The sequence below is a fragment of the Eucyclogobius newberryi genome, unplaced genomic scaffold, assembly GCF_026437365.1.
Source record: "Eucyclogobius newberryi isolate DKJ021-1_F unplaced genomic scaffold, fEucNew1.0.hap1 SCAF_16, whole genome shotgun sequence".
Taxonomy (NCBI): Eukaryota; Metazoa; Chordata; class Actinopteri; order Gobiiformes; family Gobiidae; genus Eucyclogobius; species Eucyclogobius newberryi.
In genome coordinates this window covers 23,306,248-23,326,748 of record NW_027315790.1, presented here as the reverse complement: position 1 = coordinate 23,326,748, position 20,501 = coordinate 23,306,248, and the positions used below count along the sequence as shown (strand labels likewise).

The window sequence follows — 20,501 nt, the reverse complement described above, 5'->3', positions numbered from 1 at the left end:
TGTGTTTTTTTGTGTTTTTTTTTGTGTTTTTTTACCCCCTCTTCTGGTGTAATAATTGTTGTTGAGTTTGTGGATGTTTTATGTTCTGATGAAAAATAAAATAGTAAAAAAAAAAGCTGAAATCAGCTGACTGTAAATTTAAAAAAAATAAAATAAAAAAATAACCTACACTTTTATAAATAAAATTTTAAAATAAAAATACAAAATGTAATCAATAATAATATTTAATTTAGCTATAAAAATAAATAGCTCCCCCTCTTTCCACCACTGCCCTCTGGTTGCAGGTTCTTAAACTCCGCACAGTACTGGATAGAAGTACTGGATAGAAGCACTAGAACTTCTATCCTAACTCCTCAAAGCCTGTTCTCTTTACTGTCCACTCTTTGTCTTGACTACGTCCTTGTCCTCGCAGGCGTCCCGGGAACGAGAAGCGAGCAGTTCTACGACTGCTGTAAGGAGCCGTACCCCGACGTGACGTTTGTGATCACGATCAGGAGGAGGACCTTGTACTACGCCCTGAACCTGCTCATCCCCTGTGTGCTGCTGTCCTCCATGACGCTGCTCATCTTTGTGCTGCCGGCCGACTCTGGGGAGAAGATCTCTCTGGGTGAGACCAGGGAGGACGAGCCAGAAAAAGAGCTGCTTTAGCTCTAGCTGGTGAACATGGTTTAGTGTGCACTGTTTTAGGGACGTTTTGTTCCAGAGTTAGTCCTGGTGTAGTCCTGGTGTAGTCCTGGTGTAGTCCTGGTTTAGTCCTGGTGTAGTCCTGGTTTAGTCTTGGTTTAGTCCTGGTTTATCCCTGGGTTAGTCCTGGTTTAGTCCTGGTTTAGTCCTGGTTTAGTCTTGGTTTAGTCCTGGTTTAGTCCTGGTTTAGTCCTGGTTTAGTCCTGGTTTAGTCCTGGTTTAGTCTTGGTTTAGTCCTGGTTTAGTCCTGGTTTAGTCTTGGTTTAGTCCTGGTTTAGTCCTGGTTTAATAATATATTGAAATACTGATGAACATGGTTTAGTGTGCATTGTTTTAGGGACGTATTATTCCAGAGTTAGTCCTGGTGTAGTCCTGGTTTAGTCCTGGTTTAGTCCTGGTTTAGTCCTGGTTTAATAAGATACTGAAATACTGATGAACATGGTTTAGTGGGTATTGTTTTAGGGACGTTTTATTCCAGAGTTAGTCCTGGTTTAGTCCTGGTTTTGTCTAATTCAAGCCTGGTTTACTATTGACTAATCCCCTGTGAGTTAGTATTAGTTTTGTCCTGGTTGAGTGCTGGTTCTGTAAGTATTTGTTAAGTCCTGGTTTGGTCCTGGTTTAGTCCTGGTTTAGTCCTGGTTTTGTAAGTATTGGCTAAATCCTGGTATAGATCTGGTTTAGTCTTGATTTAGTACTTTGGCAAAATCCTGGTTTAATTTAGTCTGTCTTTTAGTCTAGTTTAGTCTTGTTTGTGTGCACGCTCAGTCATGTGCTAGTAAAGTCCTACATCGGTCTAGTTTCAGATCTCGCTTAGTTCTTGGGTTAGTTTGGATATAAAACCGGTTTAGTTCAGATTACGTCCTGAATAAAGGAAACACAACCTTTTCTCTCTTTTAAAACATTTCCTTGGAGCATAACTATTTAAAGTTTGAATCATAATTGAGCCTTAACAGACGTTGTTGACATTTGCATTTGCCCAGAAATCTAAACACAGGATATCTATCACAATTGCTCTATGTCTTCATAGCTGTAGCTGACACAATTTTATTCATAAAATCTGCCTTCGCTCTTGTAGTTGATGAACTGTGGTGATACAGCAGCGCTTCTACATTAAAATTAATGGTTTGTTTTCCCCCATGGAGCTGTTTGAACCTTCCTTTAGTGGGCGTTCCCTCTTAAACCGACTGTATCTATTTTAGACATGGTTTTTATTTATTCCTAAATCATGCCTGGTGCTCGTCGCAGTCAATTTAATGTGTATTATTTGTTTAAACATGCTGTGGTTTGAACATTCCTCGTTTCATCCTGGTTCTCAGTTTAGTCCTGGTTTAATCTCAGTTTAGTCCTGGTTTAATCCTTATTAGGTAGTGACTATGCTACTGTACTATTATACTCTGTTACTTGATTTGGAGAGTTATAGAATCACTGCGGCAGAACCCAAAACAACAAGGGAAAAAACAAGTTACAGTCTTAGAGCCCTTTTTTCCATCTCGAAAGTCCCACTGCGGCACAAAAATACAACTCGACGAAACGGCTCCATCTGAGAATAAATCCGGCAAACGGGATGAAACAGTCGCAGGATGAAGGTTCGGGGCTCAAAGTGAACACGATGAAATGGAGGAGATGGAAATTGGGCGCAGGCAAGAAGCTGGAAGGAAGCAGAAAGTTGAATTTGTGACAGATGAGAACAGTGTCACTGAGAGGAGGCGAACAAGTATAAAGCATTAAAAAAAACATGAATAAAGCAGGAGCGCTAACAGGAAAAACTATTAAACCATATAATCAGTTTAGAAAAAAAAGAAGAAGTAAATGTTTTAATAATTATTTGATTTAAAATGTCTATATTTATCTCATTTTGAAGCGAGAAGTGTCATATTTTGGGAAACACACTTAAAGTTATTATACTATTACACTTCCATTTATTTTCCATCTTATTGTTGACTACAAAGAAGAAGATTTAACTATGAAGGACCACAAATAGTGTCTAAATGATTGAGAAACGTTGCAATAAGTAACTTGTAGATCCTGTCTTATTCAAATAGTGCTAATTGCGATTGATATTTCATGTACAAGAGTGTGAAAAAGCTCCTGGTCACAAAATGATCCATTCAAACTAGGCCAAAATCAGTTAGACAATAGAACTAACCAAAATGTATTTGTTTGGTTACTTATGACTAAACAAGAAAAGTATTTAAAAAAATTAGATACAGTTTTAGAACGATCTTTAGCATTATTAAAAGAACTAGTACAAATCCACACACTAGCATGAACAAAGCACTATTATTTTGTGTTGAAATGAAATTTTTTTCTCATTGTGGTATTGATATCTGTACCAAATATCGAGCCTCAAATACCCTTTGTATCGAAATCGAGTTTGAAATGTTAGTTTTGTGACAGAATCAGGTCTAAAACTGGACATAAACAAGGGCAATATCTGATAAAAGATGTAAAAGAGAGTAATTTCTAAATGCACCATATATATATACATAACTTGTGCTGTTCGTAATGTGGCACAAAGTCAAATGAATCACCTCTTTTATTGTGTTTTTATAAATAATCTTGGAACAAAATAGCCCTTGATGTCAAAAACACAAAGTAAACATGAACCCTGCAGACACAGCATTTCTCTCCGGGACAAAAACGCCGAACCCTTTTGCACACGGCCAATTAACTTATCGATGTAATTAAAGCTACGGTGAGTTGATTAGTTCCTGGGAGCTTCACACGCCGCCTTCCAGGGAAATACTGTCGCCTCGATGATGGAAAACTCCGGGTCACCAATCAGGCCGGCAATTTTAGAACCACGGCAAGTTTGTCCATTAAATTTAACAGTGAAAACAGCATTACAGACGAATAATGTCATTGGCTTATCGTCCACAGAAAGCCCTTGTGTTTTATCGCAACCGTGGAGAGTTAAATTGAATGCGCTTGATTGGTGGAAAGGTATGCCAGCAAAGCACTATGGGAGGAGTGGGACAGATAGTGCGGGGCAAATGAAGATGGATGTGAGTTCGTTCAGTTTTTGGACAACTTCAAAAAGCTGGAGTACGTTCAGTCGACAAGGTATTTCTGCATAACTCGAAGCTAAACTCGTCCCAATAGCGGGTTGTTTATCAAAAGTCGAAAGAGTACTTTGCTTACAAACCACGGCTCGTTACAGATAAAAGATTTGTTTAACTGCTATTGATGTTTGTGTGTGTTTTTGTGTGTGTTTTTGTGTGTGTGCAGGGATCACGGTGCTGCTGTCTCTCACCGTCTTCATGTTGCTGGTGGCGGAAATCATGCCGGCAACTTCAGATTCAGTTCCACTAATTGGTATGTATTGTTCTGTATTTATTGCAAACTGTGCATAAACTGTGCATTTTTCTAACATTTTAAACCAGGACAAACAGGAAAATGAATCCATCCACACTCTTAGTTTGTAGAGTACATTTTATAAACAAGAAATACTCACTTTAGCAATAATAACATGTGCTAAAATGAGAAATACAACCTAAAATCATAAAATACATGCAAATTAAATTAAGAACAATAAGAACTAAATAAAAATGACCAAAAACAATAAATAGAAAATGTCTTATTCATAAAAAACTGCAAACACTGTAGTCTAGATGTTCTAAAATACATGAAATATTGTAGTATGCTGTTTCTTTTTCTCAATTTTCCATTTGAAATATCAACTTTGAGTATTATCAAAACATGAATCGCAAATTTAATCGCAATCGCAATGGACATTTTCCCCAAATTGTTCAGCCTCATTCTCAAATCATTTTTCAAGATGCAAAAAAAACCCCACGCAGAACGTTTTACAGGTTTCAATCCAATTCATTTGACGCTGCGCAATTAAATTTAAGCATCTTTTTCACGCCTTACTTAATTTAGGAAGACAAAGTAGCAGAACCACAAAATGCAGAAAACAAGCGGACAATTTATTTTCACTATCTACTGTGCCTTAAAATTTAATTGGCCAGATTGACCGAATGCCCGCAATTGGAAATTATCTTTTAGTGAATTAAGAAACGTAGAGTCGGAGCCAGTTTCAGGGACAATTTATTTCAAAGACACAAATCCTGGCCATTAAACTCTGCAGGTTAGTCTCCCCAAACAGTCCGGCTTCCAGCATTTTCTCTCAATTAAATTATGAATTACAGGCCAAGATAAGACGTATGTTAAGTGTATATATAATTGGAGGTCAAATGGATTTATTGATGTAGCTGAAACTGCGTGGAAATAGGTTTTTCTCTACTCAACTCTACTTCCCTGAGCTCAAAAAGAAATGCTAACATATGAAGACAAAATCAATCTATTTTATGTTTAGCTGCAGTTGTTGATTTGTTAAGCGTCTAGGATGTGATTAAATGCATTTGGCAGAGTTGTGAGCCCGTGGAGATTTATACTAATTAGTTGAGGATGTTTGTCAGCGCAACTCCCGCAATAATTAATTAACACGTTAATATTCTCATAATGATGTCTTATAATAAACTAAATATTGCGCTGGGGACAAGCAGCAATATGAAGTGTGGCGTGCCTCCTGTCGTGAGCGGATTACAGCTCCCAAAACACTGCGGAGGTTCTGTATGAGGAGATGTTAGGCCTCCCTTTTACATTTGTTAAAGCTGCACTGTGTAGCTTTTCTTTTCTTGGGGATGTTCTGGCATTTATTTTCATTATATGTGTCTTTATTGCTGGAAAATAACTTCAAAATAACAGGTACCGTATTTTCTGGACTATAAGTTGCACTTTTTTTCACAGTTTTGGCCGGGGTGCGACTTATACCTATACTTATACACTTATACTCCGTAGCAACTTATATGTGATATTATTTGTTATTTTCACACTTTACAAGCAACCACATTTCATACTTCAGTGCGACTTATATATGTTTTTTTCTTCTCTATTATGCATTTTTTGGCTGGTGCGACTTATACTCTTATAGTCCGGAAAATACGGTAATGTCTTTCTCTCAATGTGAAGTGATTTGTTTATCAATGTATCAATTACTTTGTGAATTTACGGACGCACGTGAATGTCTGATTGTTTGATTCCGTGACATGTTCTGTATCATTAGTGTTTTGATGTCAAACCTGAACATTTCCGCACGACAAACCAAATTACAGGTGCAAATATAGTCAGCTGAACTAAATGTGAGATGGAGTATTTTAGGTCACACTGTGGACAATTTCAGACAAAGCAATGCCATCTCCATGGAGACAAACAGGTGGGAAGAAGATATTTTGCATTCATCTAGTCACATTTCAGCTAAAACCCTTCACTCGCCGTGAGAGGATTCAAACTTCACTTTATAGGATTTTAGTGCCTAAAATAACTTCTTCTTTCCAGATGAAATAGAGCTGACTTTTTTCCCCTCAGTTTTCAAATGTATAAACAGAACAAACAAAAAACACAACAGAAACTGACCAGAGACTGACCATAGAATAAAAATAAACATCGACTAAACTGTCAAAAACATAATGATGGCATATTTAAATTAAAACAATGGTCCAACCTAGTCCAAAGTATTTCAAATATGTCCATTTCCAAATTAAGGCAAAATGCTATTTTTTCCATGATGTTTGATGTTACTATTACTATTACTATTACTATGTCCGTCCAGTGCTTGACCGTTGGGGATGCTTGTGTCAAAAGGACATCCAAAGGTATCCATCAATTGTGTCCATAGCAGGAGTTTTAGGCCCAAGTACATAAGATAAGATAAGATAGTCTTTATTTGTCCAGACATGGGGAAATTTTGGGGTTGCAACGCAAGTAGATACGGAGGAAAAGGACAGATAACTAATAGGAAGTTTTAAAAAACACTCACACTTCACTAATAGAAGAACTCTAGAAAACTTTTATAATCAAAACTCCTATAGACAGAACCTCTCACATCTTAATAGGGAATGGAGGGAAAAAATAAAGATACAAATAAAATAAAAATAGCTAGTATATGACAAAGTAATACTAATAATAATGGTAAAGTAAACATTCTTATGGTTCCAAAGTTCAGATTGATGAAAGTGTTGAAGACAGTCTGCAGTGTGAACTTCAGTACAATATTTTTGAGCAACAGAGCTATGTTTTTTTTGTATATCACATTTATTTTATGTTCCCGTTTTTTATTTCCATGCCAGCCACAGTGAAGAACATCAAAACAGATCGAGAATTGTATAAGGATTGGCATTGTTATTGGAAATCAGTCAAATTCTAAGAGCAGGTGGTTTAACTTTATTGGTCTTAAATGGCACCGATTACAAGTCTGTTTTGGTTTTGGACAGGAAATCAGCAATGAAAGCCATTTTTATTTATTTGTAAAAGGAAAAAATCATGAAAATAAATCCTCATTGACTCTTGGCCGGCCCTAGTGTTCAACATGTTGTTTTGAACAGCTTCTTCTCACTGCCTTGAGACATATATTACATTTACTTTGTACATAGAAAAGGAGGGTACACTCTGGATAATGGCCACTGCCTGTAACTATCAAGTGTTGGAAAACATTAGTGAATTGAGGTTTTACACCCGCTCAATAAATACATAAAGTATGTAATTTATTGAACACAATTAACCAAACCGAGTTAAATGTGCATGTAATTAAAGTCTGACAATGGTAATCACACAACTGCAAACTCCTTCTTTTTTGTACTTTTCATGCTGCTTTTAAATGGGCTTGTTCAATATTTAGATGTCACTGGTCGTTGCTGTTTCCAGGGATAAATGCAGCCGACTCGCTCTTCACTCCAGCATGAATTCGCGGTGCAAAAATGTGTCCCATTCTGATCCCTGGTGTGTGTCCCTCTGCTGTTCCAGGCCAGTACTTTGCCAGTATAATGATCATTGTCGGGATGTCTGTCATGGCCACCGTGGTGGTGCTGCAGTACCACCATCACGACCCCAACGGAGGGAACATGCCCAAATGGGTGAGTCCACAGCTGTGTTCATTTCATCTTATTTCAGCTCAAAAGAAAATCTCTGCGGGGGACGATGTTCGAGCGTACAATACTTATGGAGGAAGAACAAAAAAGAGAGCATGAGGCAGACTTGCTAAAGCTTATATTTAATGGATTTTCAAACAGAACAAATCTTTCCTCAAAAATCCCATTCATTATTTTTGGCCGTTGTAAACCATGGAAAAAAACATAGTATATCCTTTATCTTTTATTTTTGGAAGTCATTTTTAACACAAAATAACTGCAGTTTCTTTCATAATACCATGTGGTCTTATACTAGTACTTATACTTCATTCTAAAACTCTACAGTCCAATAGTGTCCAGTCTGTGTTAAGATAAGATAAGATAATCCTTTATTGTCCACATATGGGGAAATTTCATTGTTGCAACGCAGGAAGATACAGAGGAAAAGGACAGATAATTTATTTAAAAAGCACTCTTAATAGAATAACTCTTATAAACAAAAACTCCTATAGACAAAACCTCTCATTTCCTAATAAGGAATGGAAGGGAAAAATAAATAAAGATAAAATAAAAATAAAAACAGCTAGCGTAAGACAAGATAATTCTACTACTAATAATAATAATGGTAAAATTCAAGTTGAACACCTGCTGAAATTAGTCTGATGTTTTTAGTATTGATTTGCTTTCGGTTATACATTTTTGAAACAATCATAAAACGCGATGATTAAACAGAATTTGCACAGAAACATCTTGTTTCATTTTCCAAACAAAGGTATAAAGCGATATTTCGATTCACATCTTGTGCTTGAATTGAACCTCAACCCAGACATTTGGCCGCTGTTCTGTTGGACTGAAATTGGTTTTGTGTAGACTAGAGCGTAGTTAACCTCGCTCTGCATCTGTGGGTGAAATATGACAAAAATCCAGTTTGCACAGACTGAAAGTGGCCCACAATCTGCTCTGAGACTAGTTTAAAGAAAGCCCAGATGGACCAGTGCCAAAGAACTATCTGTCTCCTCAAGAGTGAATACACAGCAACATTTTTACATTTACCTAATATATACATTTATCTGAACAATTCTGAAAAGATTGTGATTTTATTGTTGTCTAATAATGAATACAGTGGAATCTGCTACACTTCTCAGCCGTGGAAACACTGGTATAGTTGCTTCTTATTGCTCTTTTTTATGTTATTTTTATATTATATTTTATTTTATGTTATTTTTTTTATATTATTTGTGTTTGTCTGCTTTTTGCTATTGCCCATGAGTCTGTAATGTAGATATCTTTCCATCCATCTCTCTATTCTTCTATATATCTACTGTATCTATGTATTTACCGGCACAGTTTAGCACGTTCCTGATGCATTGCTAAAATATCACCTGAATATTCTTGTCACTGTATAGTTTATTATTTTTTCTGTCAATACGGTCCACCAGCAAGTAACAATTTAAATCAACATATAGAATGTTTTGAACAGTGAAAAGTTCTCAATATGTCCCCTATAACACGATGCTAAAACCATTGAATTGCTTTACTTTGTGTCGACTTTGTGAATGAAGAGCTTCTGCGTGACGTCTTCAAATGCCTCATCTTTCACCTCTTTTACTCGTCTCTCTTAATCTTATAAATGACTGTTTCTTGGCTCATTCATCTCCATTTCTATTCTCCGATGTTCGCGGCGTCATTTGGGCTACATTTTTCATTGGGATCCGTCAGCTGCTCTCCTCCCTGTTCCTTTGGCTCCGGCTCAGACGCTGCTGTCAGTCTGCTGCAGCGCGCTCATAAAAGTCCTCCCTGCGTTTTAGAAAAGGAGACAGTGGTTTCAAAGCGCTCACAATCTGGGGGCGACGTGTACATCTTCCCTCTGAAACTGTCTCGCTTTAACTAAAGTTTTAGGCTGGAACCAAGAAATTCGTCTGTGAAAGTGTGTTAAATGTCGTTTGGGTTGACACTGAAGTTCAGATTTGGCAGAACTTTAACATAAAGATGGGTCATATCATTTAATTTTCATATAACTTTTGAATTACTGCTAATTAATAAGGTAATTTATGCCTAGAACAGGTTAAACATTGACTCGGAAGGCTCTGCAGATGATAAAAACGTCTTTAAATTAATTTGTGTTGTTTTTATCTGCTGTTAATCTCGACAAAAGACGTTGCGTTTTATCAATTTGCTCAGCTAATTCCTCCAATCTTCCTCTGCATGTTTGTTCACAGCTTATGATTTTCTTCATTGTCATTTTTATATGACACTAGCCCAATGTAATACAATACAGTAAATCAATAACGACACGGGAAGAAAGGAAAATCGATGGCCTATTCTTAACGATGTATTTTGTGGTAATTTGTTTTGACCGGAGCGAATATCGACGAGCGAAATGTATCAATAAAAATGGCCGTTGGTTATTTTCATCACAGATCGCAGATGCAGGAGCGTATTGACACGTGGCAGGGGCGCAGCGTTGATGGATGACTTATTCTCAAAGTCTGATGGCCAATTAGCAAAGTAATTGATGAGATCCAGGGGAGGGCATCGAATCTGAGACTTCATAATTGCACCATGGACAGAAAACAGCGGCTCCGAACACAAGCGAGGGGTAATTAAGAAGCCAGCGTGACAAGAGCTTGTTAGGCACGAGGACAGTTTGTCATGTCTGGAGTTTAGGATTCTCTCATGTAAAAAAAAAGCCTGAAAATGTAGGGAAAATCAAGATTGTGGTGTAATGAAACTGAAATAAAGTGCTATCGTGCAGGTAAAGTCAAATTTGGTTGCTTTGATTAGCTTTTTACAGCTATTTTACATATTTAGTAAGTATAGCCATTCAAAGTGTCTGCATTTGGAAGAGCACGCAACATTTAACTGCTAATAAAGAGGAATCTGCGGATAATCATAGAGGATTTAAAAGTACAGACTCTTTATCAAAAGCTCATATTTTAATGTTTTAAAGACCTCCTGAAAGGCTTGGAAGTGATGTTTCGTAATTGGTTCCCCATTTTCTTTATTATGTCTGTGTTGTATATTACTAAGGTTGTCAAAAGTATCGAAAAAACTAATATTGAAACTAGACACTCACTTTATCAAGTATCAATGCTAAGACCATTTGCATAAACAGCACAAAATGTGACCTTCCCTGAACAGTTTTAGAAACTAGGACCACGTGGTAACATAACAATACGGCTGTTATTCTGTGCTTAAAATGACTGTTTGTTGTCATCATTTCTTTTCATCATTGTAGTATCAATATCGGCATAGATAGAGTATCAAAATTGAGTTTGAAGTTTCAGCATCGTGACAACTCTAATATTACACTACCAAAAGGTTTCAAACGATGCAAGCTCGACTCACTTGAGGGACTTTTTCCACATCCAAGTTTTATATTCTGCAAAACGCCTGGCTGACAGACGGCTCAGGTGGTGGAGTGAAGCCAAAGAATACTAATACAATGTAAAATACTTTGGGTATTTGAAGGGCTCCACATGTTTCAAGATGTCCGGATAGCTTTGTGTAGTAAATCAGAAAGTCTGGGCACCATTTTTCTACGTATACTTCATTTTTCTGACTAATATTCCCATTCATATTTAGCAATAGTGGTATAGTGTAGTGTAAATGCTGCAGTCCATCAGGCAGTCCACGGAAGCCATTTTTCTTGTCGAATACCTAAACATGTCTCGTCGTCGCTCTTGCCTTTGAACGCCTTTGAGAAAGTGTGGGAATCCCTCGGTGCCTTAGACCTTTAGCTACAGTACATTCATAAAAGAACAAACCCAAGGCCGGGAACTCATCCAGAACAAATGACGCCGTTAACCTCGCTGAGACGTGTGGCCCTTTTCAATGCTCTCGGCTCTCGGCTCGCTCTTAATGGATTTATATGCATCGCACAGACGCATAAGTGCAACGAGCAAACACATGTCGCTCCAGGTCCAACAGTGCATCGCCCGTCACTGGCCCATCACTGTCCACACACACATTTAAATGGTCACTGTGGACTTTTCTGCTGAAGGATTTGCAGCGAGTCACATCAGAGGGAGTGGTCTTTTCCCTCTTCTAATTATTACGCGCATTTTAAGCTCGGTTATTTCAAGTCGAGTCACAACTGAGTCTTAATGGAGCTGGTTTATGTCACTTTACATCAGAAAATTAAGATAAGATTATCAACAATGGGGAAATTCCAGTGTTGCAACACAAAGTAGGTACATAAGTAAATAATAAAAAACAAATAACTTATAAAAAACACTTACCGGTATAGTAAAGCTCTATGAAACTCTTATACAAAACCTCTTATACTATATAATAATAACAATAGTGACCTCTTATTTACAGCTGTTATATGGACAGAGAATATTGAAAAAACAGTATTGTACATGAATATGACAGTATTGTACATGAATATGACAGTATTGTACATGAATATGACAGTATTGCACATGAATATGACAGTATCGCACATGAATATGACAGTATTGCACATGAATATGACAGTATTGTACATGAATATGACAGTATTGTACATGAATATGACAGTATTGCACATGATTATGACAGTATTGTACATGAGTATGGCAGTATCGCACATGATTATGACAGTATTGTACATGAATATGACAGTATTGTACATGAATATGACAGTATTGCACATGAATATGACAGTATTGAACATGAATATGACAGTATTGCACATGAATATGACAGTATTGTACATGAATATGACAGTATCGCACATGAGTATGACAGTATCGCACATGATTATGACAGTATTGTACATGAATATGACAGTATTGTACATGAATATGACAGTATCGCACATGAATATGACAGTATTGCACATGATTATGACAGTATTGCACATGAATATGACAGTATTGAACATGAATATGACAGTATTGCACATGAATATGACAGTATTGCACATGATTATGACAGCATTGCACATGAATATGACAGTATTGCACATGAATATGACAGAATTGCACATGATTATGACAGTATTGCACATGATTATGACAGCATTGCACATGAATATGACAGTATCGCACATGAGTATGACAGTATCGCACATGATTATGACAGTATTGCACATGATTATGACAGCATTGCACATGAATATGACAGTATTGCACATGAATATGACAGTATTGTACATGAATATGACAGTATCGCATATGAATATGACAGTATTGCACATGATTATGACAGTATTGCACATGAATATGACAGTATTGAACATGAATATGACAGTATTGCACATGAATATGACAGTATTGTACATGAATATGACAGTATCGCACATGAGTATGACAGTATCGCACATGATTATGACAGTATTGTACATGAATATGACAGTATTGTACATGAATATGACAGTATCGCACATGAATATGACAGTATTGCACATGATTATGACAGTATTGCACATGAATATGACAGTATTGAACATGAATATGACAGAATTGCACATGAATATGACAGTATTGCACATGATTATGACAGCATTGCACATGAATATGACAGTATTGCACATGAATATGACAGAATTGCACATGATTATGACAGTATTGCACATGATTATGACAGCATTGCACATGAATATGACAGTATCGCACATGAGTATGACAGTATCGCACATGATTATGACAGTATTGCACATGATTATGACAGCATTGCACATGAATATGACAGTATCGCACATGAGTATGACAGTATCGCACATGATTATGACAGTATTGTACATGAATATGACAGTATTGCACATGAATATGACAGTATCGCACATGAATATGACAGTATTGTACATGAATATGACAGTATTGCACATGAATATGACAGTATCGCACATGAATATAACAGTATTGCACATGAATATGACAGTATCGCACATGAATATGACAGTATCGCACATGAATATGACAGTATTGTACATGAATATGACAGTATCGCACATGAATATGACAGTATTGCACATGAATATGACAGTATCGCACATGAATATGACAGAATTGCACATGATTATGACAGTATTGCACATGATTATGACAGCATTGCACATGAATATGACAGTATCGCACATGAGTATGACAGTATCGCACATGATTATGACAGTATTGTACATGAATATGACAGTATTGTACATGAATATGACAGTATCGCACATGAATATGACAGTATTGCACATGATTATGACAGTATTGCACATGAATATGACAGTATTGAACATGAATATGACAGTATTGCACATGAATATGACAGTATTGTACATGAATATGACAGTATCGCACATGAGTATGACAGTATCGCACATGATTATGACAGTATTGTACATGAATATGACAGTATTGTACATGAATATGACAGTATCGCACATGAATATGACAGTATTGCACATGATTATGACAGTATTGCACATGAATATGACAGTATTGAACATGAATATGACAGTATTGCACATGAATATGACAGTATTGCACATGATTATGACAGCATTGCACATGAATATGACAGTATTGCACATGAATATGACAGAATTGCACATGATTATGACAGTATTGCACATGATTATGACAGCATTGCACATGAATATGACAGTATTGCACATGAGTATGACAGTATCGCACATGATTATGACAGTATTGCACATGATTATGACAGCATTGCACATGAATATGACAGTATCGCACATGAATATGACAGTATTGTACATGAATATGACAGTATCGCACATGAATATGACAGTATTGCACATGATTATGACAGTATTGCACATGAATATGACAGTATTGAACATGAATATGACAGTATTGCACATGAATATGACAGTATTGTACATGAATATGACAGTATCGCACATGAGTATGACAGTATCGCACATGATTATGACAGTATTGTACATGAATATGACAGTATTGTACATGAATATGACAGTATCGCACATGAATATGACAGTATTGCACATGATTATGACAGTATTGCACATGAATATGACAGTATTGAACATGAATATGACAGTATTGCACATGAATATGACAGTATTGCACATGATTATGACAGCATTGCACATGAATATGACAGTATTGCACATGAATATGACAGAATTGCACATGATTATGACAGTATTGCACATGATTATGACAGCATTGCACATGAATATGACAGTATCGCACATGAGTATGACAGTATCGCACATGATTATGACAGTATTGCACATGATTATGACAGCATTGCACATGAATATGACAGTATCGCACATGAGTATGACAGTATCGCACATGATTATGACAGTATTGTACATGAATATGACAGTATTGCACATGAATATGACAGTATCGCACATGAATATGACAGTATTGTACATGAATATGACAGTATTGCACATGAATATGACAGTATCGCACATGAATATAACAGTATTGCACATGAATATGACAGTATCGCACATGAATATGACAGTATCGCACATGAATATAACAGTATTGCACATGAATATGACAGTATTGCACATGAATATGACAGTATCGCACATTAATATAACAGTATTGCACATGCATATGACAGTATCGCACATGAATATGACAGTATTGCACATGAATATGACAGTATTGCACATGAATATGACAGTATTGCACATGAATATGACAGCATTGCACATGATTTTGAAGATGAATGACACATATTCGGGGCAAATTAACCGATTGTTCTGTATATGTTTAAATACAGCACATTCTTTAATAACTAAACACATTTGGGCCATTCAGTCACTTTATTCTTGTCTTTTCATCTGTATTTGGCACAATATATACTACGGTCGGCGTTTGCTCTTGCAGTTGTTGAACAGTGGATGACAGAGCAGCTGTTTCCACACAGAGGTGCGTCAGTGGACATTCCCTCGGATGCTGACCGTATCTGGCATTATATTGGCATTTTATTGTTTGGCGTAAATCGTTGCACACCAGAAACGTTACATACTGCTGTTTAAAATTCCATGCTGGTGATTCTCGTGCCCACATGTTTTATTTAAGGTACAGTTGATGAGTAGCATTACAACCCTGTATACATTGTTTATAATTCAGTATGCCTTTCGAAAGAGAGGACTATGCAGGATTAAAAAGGATTAGGTGGGATTAAGCATATTCCCACATATTTCTATTCACATACATAAATACTGTAGATGTGTATATATTTTAATCCTCCTGCATTTACGCAACATGTAAACAACCTAGTGTAGTTTTTCTCCATACTCCATGGTGACCATTATATTTCTTACATTGTTTCTTTCTATCTTTGTGGCTCATTTGTATTTGTCTGTTCCTAAATCACTCCTTGGCATCCATTCTCAGATTAAATATTAAAATAAGTGTCTTAAAATGGGCACAAATTCAAACTTTTGACTTGTAACTCGTGTAAACATGGATATTTATGTACTATTGATCCATACATTTTACTATCTTCGGGTTTATTCTATTAAATACTTGTAAGATATTCATTCATATTCTATTCTAACTCTCTTTTTTCCCACGAGTTGTTACTACATTATCATTTACAAGAACCTTTTCATCATTCGCAGTATCTTTGTCCCTCCTCAGGTTCGGCTCGTCCTGCTGCAGTGGGTCGCCTGGTTCTTACGGATGAAACGCCCGGGAGAGAGCGACGACCCGGAGCGCCCTCCCTGCGCCCCTCACCTGCGCCGCTGCTCCTCTGGCTCTCAAAGCGGCAGCATCCCCAACCCTCCGGACCACCCCACGCTGCACCCTCTGCACCCCCACAACCTGGGCTCCCTCCAGACGGGGCCCCTGCACACGGCACACCCCCACCTGCACTCCCAAACCAGCGCCAACAACAACGGTAACCTGTTGTACATGGGCTTTCAAAGCATGGACGACCCGAGTATGCTTTCCGAGGCTGTTCAGAGAAACCTCAGCTCGGGACCTCCTCGAGTGGCAGGCAGCCCGCCCCCGCACCTGCCGTCCCAATTCTGCAGTTCGCCTCCGCCTCCTACGCCCAATTTGGACACGGGATGCCCCAGTACGGTATCCAGCGGCGGGGGTTTTGGAGGAGGACACGGCGGCCTTGGCGGGTGCTCCACTTCTGGGATTGGAGACCCGCAGCTCCAGGCCATTTTGGAAGAGGTGCGCTACATGGCGGACAGGTTTCGCGAACAGGACGAAACGGAAAGCATGGCAGATCAGTGGAAGTTTGCCGGTGCCGTGATCGATCGTTTGTGTTTGGTGGCGTTCAGCGTCTTCAACATCATTTGCACCATTTCTATTCTTATGTCCGCGCCGAACTTTGTGGAGGCTATGTCGAAGGATTTTGTTTGAGAGAAGGGAAAAAAAACAACAACTGATAGAAATTAAAACGGGATGATGAACAATGTGGGCCCTGATCCAAGGAAATAATACAATTTCCTCCTGGACGGCTGGCTCTTTTTTGATTGGTGATCGCGCGGAACCGGGGGAAGCAAATTATCAATGGTTTTCTTTGCAATACATCATGTTTTGTATTTGAAATATTGGAAGAAAACAGATGAGAAAGCGGACAAGTAGTGACGCAAAAAAACAAGATTAGGTCGACCAGGGTGCTCTATCAGATGGAGGTGAAACGAACTGCGGGTAATTCAAAGACCTTTCCCCCCAAGAATAAAGTGAAGATTAGCCAGCTCAAAAGGACCAGGAAAAAAACAGCCCAGTAACCTCAGATAATAAGGCTCTTGAAGCAAAGATTGAGAGAATTCGAGGCGAGAGGAGCGGGCAGACAGACGGCAGCAGATCGAGAAGACAAGAGAAATGTGTGTTTTATATTGTAGCTAACACGGGCCAGTCCCTCGCTCCCACATGTCGAGAAAAAAACCCATTTGAAGCAAAGGCGAACGGAGGCGTTTACAAGGACGAACGAGAAAAAGATGAACAAGACTTTGAATGTGAGAAGAGTTGAAGATAAGGATACTCAAGAAATACAGCTCTGTAATAATAAGAGACGGTCGTGTCAAGATCCGGCTCGGTGCGGTTAAACTCACTCCAGACGACTGCACAGGATGACAGATCATTACTCGGTGTTTTAAAGGCGCACAGTGTAACTTTTCCGGTGATTGGTCCGCCCCTTGCTTGTCTCCACGGAGATGTTGTTGCTTTGACGCATCTATTATGGCTGAAACAAGTGGATCGATTCATTACGACTAACTGATTATCGAGATAATTGTCCACTGTTGTAGTAACTGAATAATCGTTATCTGGACTATACGCAGACTCGAAAACATGCCGGCAAGAGTCGTGTCATTTAATGGTATAATCTTTAGCTTCATGTGGGTCGTGATCTAAAAAAACGAATCGATTAATCAAAAGAATAATGGCTGGATTGATTAATTTGTTAAATGATTGAGTTGCAGCCCAAGGATTTATCTTTTATTTACTCAGTTACGGTGTTTTTAATGCTAGAAATACCTTGAAAAACATGACTTTCCATGGATCTGACCTGTAACAACCCAGCGGCGTCTTCTGCTTGTCCAAGTTAAATGCCATAGTGTGGAACATTCCAGGCAAAGCAACATTCAATGGAGAAAGGTTGCTTTTAAAATCGTGTATTACATCCCTAGAATATTGCTAAAAAACACATTTTCTGAACCCTGCAACATAATTCTGCTCATATTAAATACAACACATAGACGGTAATTGGGAATCATACATTTTGTGCATTAAAAGGATTGAAAATGTTGACATTTAACATGACTAGAACGATCCAAACAAAGACTTGCTTGTGCACGTCAGACTCAGAGATGTAAGACTATACTTGGAATTGCAGCGTTCTCTTCATTTCCTGCGCGTACCCACATGGCAGGCAAAACCTCATCTATTATTCACTCACTTCCTGCTAATATCCGTGAAATTGAGAGAAATGGGGCAATCTTTGAGTCTTAATAAGCTTTTAAAAAAGTCCCCTCGATTTTCAGTGCGAGGCCTTAACTTATCTTTGGCAAACCGCAGCAATCCGCTCGGATCAAAAAGCCCTGACGCAGTAATGCCTCTTGTTAGGACGGGCAAACTGAATTGATCAGTGGTGCAGTAATGTCTAATGGCCAGCAGGGGGTTTAAGGACCACAGAAAGTCACGTCCATCAAGGTCCATCACGATAATTACAACGAATTGTTCAAAAAATGCCAATGCAACAATGTTTTTTTGGTTCAGTATTTACTTTATGCACCGTCCACCTGAAACGTTACGCCACCTGCTTGTCTTCTTGGAGAGGTCATTGCTTTACCTGGATGACATTTATCTTCTGAGACACGTGTCTGACGCCACCAGGTCAAGTTACGGGTCAGATCCATGGAGAGTCTCAATAGGAATGCATGGTTTTCAATGTATATTTTGCAATGAAACACCTGCAACTGAGCAGACCCTTCCAGGAGTGATGTGTCTGCGCATTAATCTGGGCTAACATCATAACACGTAATAACTATGAATATCTAACTTTGACCTCCACTTATTACTGTAGGATTTGTGGCGCTCGGAAACGGAAAAAACGATAAATCTTGTCAAACTGTTGTGGCCTGCTGTGTTTTTGCTGCATTATTGCCCAGAATTATGTTTATTATGAGGTTGTTAGCATTTACGCTACACAATCTACACAAAACAGTGCCACACAAGTAAAAGTAGTGTTTTCTAACGGTTCTGGTTGATGTCGCCCAAACTTCCATGGATTTACATAGTTTGTGACGTTTGGAGGCTAATGCTAATGCTAACGCTCCCATTGAAAATGCGTTAGAGTTTGGTTTATAAGCACTGTCTGGAAGGGTCTGTATGTGGAAGATAAATACGTTTAATTTGATATTGTGGAACTTTCCAGGTAAAGCGAAGCATCTCTATGAAGACAAGCGAGCGTTGGATCCCCCTCTAAAAAGTCCCACCATGTACCTTTAATGTGAGCTGTAGAGGGTAGTGTTTAATCTTTTATTTCAGCTTCATTATTAATTATAGATTTAGATTAGAGATTGATTGAAGATTGACAGGAAACAACAGTACACGCTAATCCCTTTCACTTCAGAAACAAGAGAAAACGTTCCTATCATGAGTTTAAATATACAAAAATCCAACTATAAGAAACAAACAGAACTTGACATCTAAAAGAAAATTCAGGTTTAATTCAAGTTGAATCATTAAATTCATTTAGAGAATTGTTTACTGAGACTATTGTGTTGTGCAGTTATGGTTTCGGAGGCATAACGAGACCTTTAATATTACAATTTATTACAATATTTTCTTCTGCAAACTATGGCACTTCAAAATTGGTTATTATCGTGACAGGCCTATTCACAATATCTAAAGGCGTCTAATTGAACATGCTGAAATACATCTTTGGAGCTACAAACGGCGTCATTTATCCCAAGATTTATACAGTGCAGTGAATCTTACATTAGATTTATGTGGGCTCCCTTCAGGACTCGGCGGCTTCATGAATAATTTCTGATGCGTCCAAAGAAAAGACCAGACAGTAATGTGATCCGAGATGATGAAATGACGACTTAAAAGCTTTGAGGTTAAACGTTAATATTCAACCGGAGATTATAAGCGAGATAAAGCAGCTATTACACCGGAATAAATGCCGAACGTCTCAAGCAGCGCGTCGTGGGAAAGACAAAAATACTGAGCATGAAATGAAACCTGGTAAATGACTGTGTTTGTGAAAGTAGGTCACTGTCGGACTGATTCAGAAACATCTGGAGAACAAGTGGTTGATGTTTTCAAGTTAGTTTTACTCGTCAAAATGAGTATGAGGGAGATCAAAGTCTACAATGAAGGCCGTGTTGCATTGGCAGTCGTGTACGGAAGCCCAGAGTGGACAAATCATACTCTTGCCAATGAATACCACAAATATTTCTGTACAATTGATACATATTTAAATGTTGTATCTACGAATCTACCTATT

The 20,501-nt window shown here is 37.9% G+C and overlaps 1 protein-coding gene across 1 annotated transcript in view; it reads left to right on the top strand.

Moving 5' to 3' along the window:
* Nucleotides 1-17,342, top strand: part of chrna11 (cholinergic receptor, nicotinic, alpha 11) — a 38,398-nt gene extending 21,056 nt beyond the window's left edge. Inside the window, exons 7-10 of the mRNA XM_072448013.1 lie at nt 413-607; nt 3,913-3,999; nt 7,489-7,598; nt 16,169-17,342. Of these exons, the coding sequence (XP_072304114.1) occupies nt 413-607; nt 3,913-3,999; nt 7,489-7,598; nt 16,169-16,903 (1,127 nt within the window). The 3' untranslated portion in view covers nt 16,904-17,342. The remainder of the gene's footprint in view (nt 1-412; nt 608-3,912; nt 4,000-7,488; nt 7,599-16,168) is intronic.
* Nucleotides 17,343-20,501: the final 3,159 nt, after the last annotated feature.